Raw genomic sequence first — 12271 nt, forward strand, 5'->3', positions numbered from 1 at the left:
ACAGGATGGGAGTGGGACGGGATATAGCAAGTGTGTAGTACCTGAGACGGTGGCAGAACATGTCCATGATCTCCAACAGGGACTTGACGCAGAGCTCTCTGGAGAAGTCATCAAACTTCGGGAAAAAAAGGAGCATGTCAGACAAGTTGTCACCCGATGAAAGCATGCATGTCTGGTAGCAGTCAGACAGTTGTTATTGGCCAGAGTGACAGAAAGAGGAACCCAACTCACCTTACTGATGGCTAAGAGTACACTTGAATAAGAGACCATCTGAGGAAATAAATGGCTTCCATTAATAATAATTGTGCATAAATCAAACACCTTTTGTCACTTTTCACCAGCAAATCTCCTACACTGTCTTGCCTACCATGGGAAGAATATGCAGATTAACCCTTCAATATGACAACCAAAAGACAGATCTTATATTAGTCCAAGCAATATGAAACGTGATATGTTCACTTTTTCATAAAAGCATGAAACTTAGTACATTTGTACTGTTTGGGGCCCTGAACATTTTCAGATATGGAGCCATCGCAGAAATGCCTCCCCCTGACCATTTTCCACTCCGTCATAACAAAAACATTTATTTTGTGTAATATCTCCTGAACCAAACATGATAACACAGAAAGGGTGAGGTTTGCAACTATGTTTTGCTGGTCAATGATTACAACGGTGCCATGTACACCAGAAACAGTTCCGATTATTATATAAAATGGTCAAGTGCCATGGGAAACAATGGGAAGAACTCCAATAAAATCACTTTCTGACAACGTATGCAAAATAATATTATTTCAGCTGTCGTCTTGCCGCTGGTTGTGAAAGTGTATACTGTGCAAATTCATGGAACACAGGAAGGCCTTTGAAAAAATCTGGACACAGATTTTATAATATTCATTTGGGTAGGTGTTTATCCTATATCTCACTCTCCATGAGACACCCTTGGAGAATGGGGTAACGGCCAGGGTCTGCAATTATCAACAGTGACTCTGGGGCAATTAAGATTAATTGCTCAAGGGCATATCAACCGATTTTGCACCTTGTCAACTCTGGGATTTGAACTAGCGACCTTTCAGTTACTGGTCAAACGCTCTAACCGCTAGAGAAACCCCTCGCCACGGATTGGGCGGTATGGGCTGTGGGTGGGGTCAGCCTGGGCCGACCCTGCCCACCACACGTTTTCAGTTGAGGAAGCTTTCCAGACAGACAAGCGATGGGCAGAGCGGGGATCTTCTACAGCTCAGTGGGCATATTTAGTACAAAAACGTTTTGGTACAGTGCAGATAGAAATGCCATTAACAGAACTGACATGATTCCTTAGAATCAGAGGCATGTTTGTTCTACATAATACATATCTATACGTTTGCTAAAGTTGTGTCCTTCCTCCTGCTGAAATCTAGCCACAATAACGATTAGTCACAAAAGTAGAATTTGCAGTTTGCCTTAAAAAAAAAAAAAACCTCCCTCATTGAAAGCAAAGCAAATACACACAGGGAAATCATGCCAACTTGGACTAGATTGGAATGTTGTTACATCATTTCAAATGAAATACAATGATTCATTAGTTTGACAAAAAACTGTTGAAATCCAACTGTGGAAGTATTAGACAGCATAATTGCATTGGGGCCATACTTCTATGCACTATACAGCCTTAGCTACGGATTATCAGCGTACTCAGTGACACAAACAGAAAACAATTCTCAAGAGTATAAACAAGTATTAGCGTCTTAGCTCTTATTGCAGGACATTGAAGGTGATTTTCCACAGTCAAAGTCAGTCTATTGTGTGCATTGGGCAATCATATTGCACTGTACAGTCTAACCCAGGGTTTCCCAAACTCGGTCCTGGGGCCCACCCTAGGTGTACTCGGTCCTGGGGCCCACCCTAGGTGTACGTTTTGTTTTTTGCCCTAGTACTACACACAGCTGATTCAAATAACCAACTCATCATCAAGCATTGATTATTTGATTCAGCTGTGTAGTGCTAGGTCAAAAAATGTGCACCCAGGGGGGGGCCCCAGGACCGGGTTTGCGAAACCCTGGCCTAACCTTTAGATTGTGGCCCCATGAAATGGTGTATCAGCCTACTCAGTGACACCCACAGAACACACTACTGTACAGTGCATTCGGAAAGTATTCAGATCAACTTTTTTTCACATTTTGTTACATTACAGCCTTATTCTAAAATTGATTAAATCATTTCCCCCCTCCCTCATCAATCTACACACTATACCCCATAATGACAGTGGTTTAGAAACATTTACTAATGTATTCAAAATAAAAACTGATACCTTAACATAAGTATTCAGACCATTTGCTATGAGACTTGAAATTGAGCTCAGATGCATCCTGTTTCCAATGATCATCCTTGAGATGTTTCTACAACTTGATTGGAAAAACCAAGCCATTAGGTCGAAGAAATTGTCCGCAGAGCTCGGAGAAAGGATTGTGTCGAGGCACAGATCTGGGAAAGGGTACCAAAACATCATAATCTTGAAGTGATCGGCCTGACTGAAACATGGCTTAAGCCTGATGAATTTACTGTGTTAAATGAGGCCTCACCTCCTGGTTACACTAGTGACCATAGCCCTGTGCATCCTGCAAAGGCAGAGGTGTTGCTAACACTTATGAGAGCAAATTGCAATTTACAGAAAAAAATACTGTCTTTTGAGCTTCTAGTCATGAAATATATGCAGCCCAGTCAATCACTTTTTATAGCTACTCTTTACTGGACTCCTGGGCCGTATACAGCGTTCCTCACCGAGTTCCCTGAATAACTAAATCAGACCTTGTAGTCATGGCAGATATTCACATTTTTGGTGACTTCAATATTCACATGGAAAAGTCCACAGACCCACTCCAAAAGGCTTTCGGTGCCATCAGACTCAGTGAGTTTTGTCCAACGTGTCTCCGGACCTACTCACTGCCAGAGTCATACTCGGGACCTAGTTTTGTCCCGTAGAATAAATGTTGTGGATCTTAATGTTTTTCCTCAGAATCCTGGACTATCGGACCAACATTTTATTACGTTTGCAATCACAACAAATAATCTGCTCAGACCCCAACCAAGGATCATCAAAAGCCATGCTATAAATTCTCAGACAACCCAAAGATTCCTAGATGCCCTTCCAGACTCCCTCCACCTACCCAAGGACATTGGCGTACAAAAATTGGTTAACCACTTAACTGAGGATCTTAATTTAACCTTGCCTAATACCCTAGGATGCAGTCAAATCCCTAAAAACAAAACATTGGGCACAAGAAATTTGCTCCCTGGTATACAGAAAATACCAGAGCCCTGAAGAAAGCTTCCCAAAAAATTGGAACGGAAATGGCGCTCTCATTTCCGTTGCAACTAACTTGGAAAGACAGTACCATGCAATATCGAAGAGCCCTCACTGCTGCTCGGTCATCCTATTTTTACAACCTAATTGAGAAGAATAAGAACAATCCAAAATGTATTTTTAATCCTGTCGCAAAGCGAACTAAAAAGCAGCATTCAACAGATCTTAGCTTTCACTTCAGCAGTGATAAATTCAAACTTCGATGAAAAGATCATGATCATTAAAAAAATAATTACAGACTGCGTATTTCTCCAAAGCTCAGTTGAACCGAAAGAGCTACTTCCGGTGCTTAGCCCTCCTATTGAACAATACAAATGGCTCCCTATCCAGTATTAAAGCCTCTCTTGAAAAAGCCAAACCTTAACCCGGAAAATATTTCTTTAAACTAATCGGCCTATATCGAATCTCCCATTCCTCTCAATATTTTTTGGAAAAGCTGTTGCGCAGCAACTAACTGCGTTCCTGAAGACAAATAATGTATACAAAATGCTTCAGTCACAAGGCGCAGGCCTCCTTATTGTCCCTAGAATTTCTGAGCAAACAGCTGGAGGCAGGGCTTTCTCCTATAGAGCTCAATTTCTATGGAATGATCTGCCTATTCATGTGAAGACGCAAACTCGGTCTCGACCTTAAAGTCCTTACTGAAGACTAATCTCTTCAGTAGGTCCTATGATTGAGTGTAGTCTGGCCAAGGGTTGCGAAGGTGAATGGCAAGACACTGGAGTGACGCACTGCCCTTGCTGTTTCTGCCTGGCCGGCTCCGCTCTCCACTGGGATTCTCCGACTCTGATCCTATTACAGGGGCTGAGTCACTGGCTTACTAGTGCTCTTCCATGTCGTCCCTAGGAGGGGTGCATCACTTGAGTGAGTTGAGTTACAGATGTGATCTTCCTGTCTGGTATTGCGCCCCCTCGGGCTTGTGGGGTGGAGGAGATCTTTGTGGGCTATACTCAGCCTTGTCTCAGAGTAGTTGATTCGTGGCCCATTGATATCCCTCTAGTGGTGTGGGGGCTGTGCTTTGGCAAGGTGGGTGTGGTTGTATCCTGCCTGGTTGGCCCTGTCCGGGGGTATCGTCGGACTGGGCCACAGTGTCCCTTGACCCACTGCATGTCTCCAGTATATATGCTGCAATAGTCTATGTGCCAGGGGGCTAGGGTCAGTCTGTTATATCTGGTGTAATTCTCCTTATCTGGTGTCCTGTGTGAATTTAAGTATGCTCCCTCTAATTTTGTCTCCCTCCCTCCCGGAGGACATGAGCCCTAGGATCATGGCTCAGGACTACCTGGCCTGATGACTCCTTGCTGTCCCCAGTCCACCTGGTCGTGCTGCTGCTCCAGTTTCAACTGTTCTGCCTGCGGCGAGGGAACCCTGACCTGTTCACCGGACGTGCTACCTTGTCCCGGAGTCTCTCCGACTCTCTGCTCGGCTATAAAAAGCCAATTGACATTACTCCTGAGGTACTGACCGGTTGCCCTCTACAACCACTGTGATTATTATTTGACCCTGCCGGTCATCTATGAACATGTGAACATCTTGAAGAACAATCTGGCCTTAAAATGGCCATGTACTCTTATAACCTCCACCCAGCACAGCCAGAAGAGGACAGGCCACACCTCAGTCTGGTTCACCTCTAGGGTTTCTTTCTAGGTTTGAGCCTTTCTCAAGCCTTTCTATGTTTGATCTATCTAGCTGGCTAGACATCTGATTGAAATATCACTGACTATTTACTCATTCTCCGTGAGTCAGAGGGTTTTTGTTTGGGGGATTTCTGTTGACACGGTAGAGTTTCCCGTTTGACAAAGTGGTGAATGAATGCGCTGGTAACAAGGTAAAACCGGGGGAGCTGGCGAATATAACAAGCATACATGAATCCGTCACTCGTTCAGAGTTAGGCGCGATTAGAACTCAGATCAAGAAGCCTTGAGCAACACTGGAAATGCAATAAGTGTGTTAACGATAATGAACAAAATAACAAAGGTGCGTAAACGTCATTTACCCTCCACTACATCCCTGGTCGGGTCTGGCAAAACCCACTCATAAACATCAATATCCCGCCAGGCAAGAATGAATCTATACTTGCCTGGCATTTTAGTTATCAATGTGACGTTTGGCGGCTAATCAGTCAGTTCTGTACCTGCCTGTCTGAGTGGCAGTGTGGGTGGAATGAGCGAGTGCGCCTGGCAACCAGAACGTGAAGCACATGACGAAATACAACTCTGTAGTCTGCATGGAAATTAATTCGCTACACCAAGGCATTTTTCTAATATTTTTCATATTTTTTATTTTACCTTTATTTAACCAGGTAGGCAAGTTGAGAACAAGTTCTCATTTACAATTGCGACCTGGCCAAGATAAAGCATAGCAGTTCGACAGATACAATGACAGAGTTACACATGGAGTAAAACAAACATACAGTCAATAATACAGTATAAACAAGTCTATATACACAATGTGAGCAAATGAGGTGAGAAGGGAGGTAAAGGCAAAAAAGGCCTTGGTGGCAAAGTAAATACAATATAGCAAGTAAAACACTGGAATGGTAGTTTTGCAATGGAAGAATGTGCAAAGTAGAAATACAAATAATGGGGTGCAAAGGAGCAAAATAAATAAATTAAATACAGTTGGGAAAGAGGTAGTTGTTTGGGCTAAATTATAGGTGGGCTATGTACAGGTGCAGTAATCTGTGAGCTGCTCTGACAGTTGGTGCTTAAAGCTAGTGAGGGAGATAAGTGTTTCCAGTTTCAGAGATTTTTGTAGTTCGTTCCAGTCATTGGCAGCAGAGAACTGGAAGGAGAGGCGGCCAAAGAAAGAATTGGTTTTGGGGGTGACTAGAGAGATATACCTGCTGGAGCGTGTGCTACAGGTGGGAGATGCTATGGTGACCAGCGAGCTGAGATAAGGGGGGACTTTACCTAGCAGGATCTTGTAGATGACATGGAGCCAGTGGGTTTGGCGACGAGTATGAAGCAAGGGCCAGCCAACGAGAGCGTACAGGTCGCAATGGTGGGTAGTATATGGGGCTTTGGTGACAAAACGGATTGCACTGTGATAGACTGCATCCAATTTGTTGAGTAGGGTATTGGAGGCTATTTTGTAAATGACATCGCCAAAGTCGAGGATTGGTAGGATGGTCAGTTTTACAAGGGTATGTTTGGCAGCATGAGTGAAGGATGCTTGTTGCGAAATAGGAAGCCAATTCTAGATTTAACTTTGGATTGGAGATGTTTGATATGGGTTTGGAAGGAGAGTTTACAGTCTAACCAGACACCTAAGTATTTGTAGTTGTCCACGTATTCTAAGTCAGAGCCGTCCAGAGTAGTGATGTTGGACAGGCGGGTAGGTGCAGGTAGCGATCGGTTGAAGAGCATGCATTTAGTTTTACTTGTATTTAAGAGCAATTGGAGGCCACGGAAGGAGAGTTGTATGGCATTGAAGCTTGCCTGGAGGGTTGTTAACACAGTGTCCAAAGAAGGGCCGGAAGTATACAGAAGGGTGTCGTCTGCGTAGAGGTGGATCAGAGACTCACCAGCAGCAAGAGCGACCTCATTGATGTATACAGAGAAGAGAGTCAGTCCAAGAATTGAACCCTGTGGCACCCCCATAGAGACTGCCAGAGGTCCGGACAGCAGACCCTCCGATTTGACACACTGAACTCTATCAGAGAAGTAGTTGGTGAACCAGGCGAGGAATACGGCTGCACAGTAATGTTTCTTATCGATGGCGGTTAAGATATCGTTTAGGACCTTGAGCGTGGCTGAGGTGCACCCATGACCAGCTCTGAAACCAGATTGCATAGCAGAGAAGGTATGGTGAGATTCGAAATGGTCGGTAATCTGTTGACTTGGCTTTAGAAGACCTTAGAAAGGCACGGTAGGATAGATATAGGTCTGTAGCAGTTTGGGTCAAGAGTGTCCCCCCCCTTTGAAGAGAGGGATGACCGCAGCTACTTTCCAATCTTTGGGAATCTCAGACGACAGGAAAGAGAGGTTGAACAGGCTAGTAATAGGGGTGGCAACAATTTCGGCAGATAATTTTAGAAAGAAAGGGTCCAGATTGTCTAGCCCGGCTGATTTGTAGGGGTCCAGATTTTGCAGCTCTTTCAGAACATCGGCTGAATGGATTTGGGAGAAGGAGAAATGGGGAAGGCTTGGGCGAGTTGCTGTTGGGGGTGCAGTGCTGTTGACCGGGGTAGGAGTAGCCAGGTGGAAAGCATGGCCAGCCGTAGAAAAATGCTTATTGAAATTCTCAATTATGGTGGATTTATCAGTGGTGACAGTGTTTCCTATCTTCAGTGCAGTGGGCAGCTGGGAGGAGGTGTTCTTATTCTCCATGGACTTTACAGTGTCCCAGAACTTTTTGAGTTAGTGTTGCAGGAAGCAAATTTCTGCTTGAAAAAGCTAGCCTTGGCTTTTCTAACTGCCTGTGTATAATGGTTTCTAGCTTCCCTGAACAGCTGCATATCACGGGGCTGTTCGATGCTAATGCAGAACGCCATAGGATTTTTGTGTTGGTTAAGGGCAGTCAGGTCTGGGGAGAACCAAGGGCTATATCTGTTCCTGGTTCTAAATTTCTTGAATGGGGCATGTTTATTTAAGATGGTTAGGAAGGCATTTAAAAAAAATATCCAGGCATCCTCTACTGACGGGATGAGATCAATATCCTTCCAGGATACCCCGGCCAGGTCGATCAGAAAGGCCTGCTCGCTGAAGTGTTTCAGGGAGCATTTTACAGTGATGAGTGGAGGTCGTTTGACCGCTGACCCATTACGGATGCAGGCAATGAGGCAGTGATCGCTGAGATCTTGGTTGAAGACAGCAGAGGTGTATTTAGAGGGGAAGTTGGTTAGGATGATATCTATGAGGGTGCCCGTGTTTAAGGCTTTGGGGAGGTACCTGGTAGGTTCATTGATAATTTGTGTGAGATTGAGGGCATCAAGTTTAGATTGTAGGATGGCTGGGGTGTTAAGCATGTTCCAGTTTAGGTCGCCTAGCAGCACGAGCTCTGAAGATAGATGGGGGGCAATCAGTTCACATATGGTGTCCAGAGCACAGCTGGGGGCAGAGGGTGGTCTATAGCAGGCGGCAACGGTGAGAGACTTGTTTTTAGAGAGGTGAATTTTTAAAAGTAGAAGTTCAAATTGTTTGGGTACAGACCTGGATAGTAGGACAGAACTCTGCAGGCTATCTTTGTAGTAGATTGCAAAACCGCCCGCTTTGGCAGTTCTATCTTGTCTGAAAACGTTGTAGTTTGGAATTAAAATTTCTGAATTTTTGGTGGTCTTCCTAAGCCAGGATTCAGACACAGCTAGAACATCCAGGTTGGCAGAGTGTGCTAAAGCAGTGAATAGAACAAACTTAGGGAGGAGGCTTCTAATGTTAACATGCATGAAACCAAGGCTATTACGGTTACAGAAGTCGTCAAAAGAGAGCGCCTGGGGAATAGGAGTGGAGCTAGGCACTGCAGGGCCTGGATTCACCTCTACATCGCCAGAGGAACATAGGAGTAGAATAAGGGTGCGGCTAAAAGCAATAAGAATTGGTCGTCTAGAACGTCTGGAACAGAGAGTAAAAGGAGGTTTCTGGGGGCGATGAAATAGCATCAAGGTATAATGTACAGACAAAGGTATGGTAGGATGTGACTACAGTGGAGGTAAACCTAGGTATTGAGTGATGAAGAGAGATAGTCTCTAGAATCATCATTGAAACCAGGAGATGTCATTGCATGTGTGGGTGGTGGAACTAATAGGTTGGATAAGGTATAGTGAGCAGGACTAGAGGCTCTACAGTGAAATAAGCCAATAAACACTAACCAGAACAGCAATGGACAAGACATATTGACATTAAGGAGAGGCATGCTTAGTCGAGTGATCAAAAGGGTCCAGTGAGTGGAGAGGTTGGTTGGGGGTCACGGCAATTTAGACAGCTAGCCAGGTCATCGGTAGCAAGCTAGCATAGGATGGAGGTCTGTTGTTAGCCACCTCTTGCGTTCTGTCAGTAGATTAGTGGGGTTCTGTGTGGTAGAGGGGATTAATCCAAATCACACAACAACAAAAATAAAAACAATAGATATAGTTATAGAGGCCCAAGAAGAAAACATAATAATAATACAAATAAATAAATTGTCCGATTGTCTATTCAGATAGCAGCCGGTAAGACAGCTAACGGTTAGCAGGCCGCAGATGGGCATTCAGGTAACGTCGCGACGGAGGAGCCAGCTGGAAATCCTTCGGGTAGATAACGTCGGCAGTCCAGTTGTGAAGGCCCGGTGGGGCTCCGCGTAGGCAGTAAAACGGGTCCGGATAGGTGACTGCAGCCCAGGAGTGATTGATGGAACTCAGGAGTGATTGACGGAGCTGGCTAGCTCCGGAATAATTGATGTTTGCTCCGGAATCGACGAAAGCCAATAGTCACACGGATAGCAGCTAGCTAGCTGTGAGATCCGGGTATGAATGTCCAGAGAGCAGTTGAAATCCAGGGACATGGAGAGAAAAATTGGTCCGGTATGTTCCGTTCCGAGCCGCGCAAAACTGGCGATAGATTTTCGAGCTAAAGGATAGCTGATGACCACAAACCGTGGTTAGCTTAATACTAACGATTTGCCAGTAAAGAAGCTAACTAGCTTCTCAACTAGCTTCTGATTAGCTTCTGGGCTAGCTTCTGGGCTAGCTTCTGGCTAGCTTCTTGGAGTTTCTGCCTAGCTTCTTGGAGTTTCTGCCTAGCTTCTTGGAGTTTCTGCCTAGCTTCTTGGAGTTTCTGCCTAGCTTCTTGGAGTTTCTGCCTAGCTTCTTGGAGTTTCTGCCTAGCTTCTTGGAGTTTCTGCCTAGCTTCTTGGAGGATTACAGATTTGAGGTAAATAATACTTTTTTATAAATATAAATTGGTGAGGCGGGTTGCAGGAGAGTGTTTTGAAGATGAGTTGATGGAAAATAAAAATAAAATGTATGTGAAAAAAGTTAGAGATATATATATATATAGGACACGACAAGACGAGGACAAATGACGTCTGAACTGCTAAGCCATCTTGGTAAAACGTCATCTTGGTATTAACATATTTCCTCATTTTCTGTTCTCCTCTCATTTCAATTCAACTACTTTTAAGTACAAACTTGAGAAAACGTCTGATTTTCAAGGTATTCCAGTACTCCACAATTATATAATAATCTGAACTGTTTATGTTGTTGTACATGGCACCATTGTAATCCTTGACCATCAAAACATAGGGTTAGACGTTACACGTTCTATGTTTTCATGTTTGGTTCAGGAGATATGACGCAAAATACATTATTTGGTTATGGTGGAATGGAAAATGGCTGCCATGAGTCGTTTTTGTGATGGTTTTTGTGATCCATATCTGAAAATGTTCAGGGCCTCAAACTGTACAAGTGAACCAAGTTTCATGCTTTTATCAAAATGTTAGAATTTTCACATATGGCCTGGAATATGTGTATATTTTGAGGTTATGTACATGGTAAAATATGGGTTTCAAAATGTAAACCTTACCTGGGAACTGATGGCATACTTGAGGTAGGACAAGATGAGCGGGTTGGGAGAAGGGCCAATCATTGCCTGCTCCATGAGAGCCTCTGGAACATAGGGAAATACAACAATAATGAAATCATACACATTCATTGTTGACTTTCCATTTCCCAAACATTGATATGGATAATCAACATAAATCAGCTGACCTGCCAAGTTGAGGTAGTCCCATGTGGCTCCCTTTGGGAAGTTCTTTTTGATGTTGATGGCCCATTGATAGTCGCTCCAGCGCTCCTTCCAAGCCTGGAGGATGGCTTGTTTCAAATTGACCACCTTCATACTGACAAGTGTCACACACATTATCTATCAAACACATGCCTTATACATGGAATTCAAGAGTTAGTTTTTTGCACATGTTAATGTCTACGAAATATAAGCTCCATGATGTACGTTTTTCTTGGTGAAACTAGCAACAAAGTTGTGCCTAGTCGACACTGCTGGCTTACGACTTAGATGCTATGCATGTACCTCTGGTTCATGCGCTATGCGTCGGACCGCAATGACGCTTGTAGTGCAGATCCGACACGCATTCATGAACCAGAAACAGTCTGGTTGTAAACAAAGTGTTAAAGAGTTGTGTAATTTCTCCAAAATACGAATTAACACTGTCCACACAGAATTTGTCCGCGCACAACCAACATCGTTGCTTTGGTGAGAAGTAACAAAAGTATTGAAGAAATCTGCGAAGGAGAAAGCTCGGGCGCACGGAACGCGTCGCTATGCCCATGAACCAGGCATAACTACTACATACACACTTTACCGTACCGGATGAGACTTTCTAGCTCGTTTATTGTTTTCCCCCGTGTAGAATATGTTCGCAAGACAGTTGTTCACGTATTACAATGTGCATTTGAGAAATATAATTATCTACCAAAAACATGACAAGCTAGCAATCGGTCTTCATCCGCAAAGTGGCTAGCTACAGCTAGCTGTCTGTCTGTCTGTGCAGGTAGGGTGAAGTTGAACGAGAGCCCTGGCGTATTCAATATGAATACTATGATATACGTAACGTTAGATAAACTACCAGTTAAATTTATACTCACATGAAATGTCGAGAATGTATAAATGTAACGTTAGCCTAACGTGGTACTCAGTCAGATTTACAAGACAATGAACGCCATCTTTTTCAATTTTTTTCTACTATAACAACATCGTTAGCATTGATTGGTCAAGAGAAACAGCTCTGAGTAAACAGCAAGCCCATTGGTTTATTTTCGTTCAAACCTGTCATCACCGCTTTTTTGCCACTAGAGGTCACCACATTCCCACTTACAGTACCAGTCAAAAATTTTGCCACACCGAGTCATTCAAGGGTTTTTCTTCATGTTTTACTATTTTCTACAATGTGGAATAATAGTGAAGACATAAAAACTAAGAAATAACACATATGGAATCA

At 43.7% G+C, this 12271-nt stretch overlaps 1 protein-coding gene across 3 annotated transcripts in view; it reads right to left on the minus strand.

The window, feature by feature from the left end:
- Positions 1–12062, minus strand: part of LOC112224100 (mediator of RNA polymerase II transcription subunit 24) — a 42356-nt gene extending 30294 nt beyond the window's left edge. For all 3 annotated transcript variants that reach the window (XM_024387409.2, XM_024387408.2, XM_024387406.2), the window contains exons 1-5: positions 11919–12062; positions 11025–11155; positions 10840–10922; positions 232–270; positions 42–115 (exon numbers count right to left, since the gene is read on the minus strand). In XM_024387409.2, the coding sequence (XP_024243177.1) occupies positions 42–115; positions 232–270; positions 10840–10922; positions 11025–11154 (326 nt within the window). In that variant the 5' untranslated portion in view covers position 11155; positions 11919–12062. The remainder of the gene's footprint in view (positions 1–41; positions 116–231; positions 271–10839; positions 10923–11024; positions 11156–11918) is intronic.
- Positions 12063–12271: the final 209 nt, after the last annotated feature.

Source organism: Oncorhynchus tshawytscha, linkage group LG25 (genome assembly GCF_018296145.1).
Source record: "Oncorhynchus tshawytscha isolate Ot180627B linkage group LG25, Otsh_v2.0, whole genome shotgun sequence".
In the NCBI taxonomy this organism is placed as follows: Eukaryota; Metazoa; Chordata; class Actinopteri; order Salmoniformes; family Salmonidae; genus Oncorhynchus; species Oncorhynchus tshawytscha.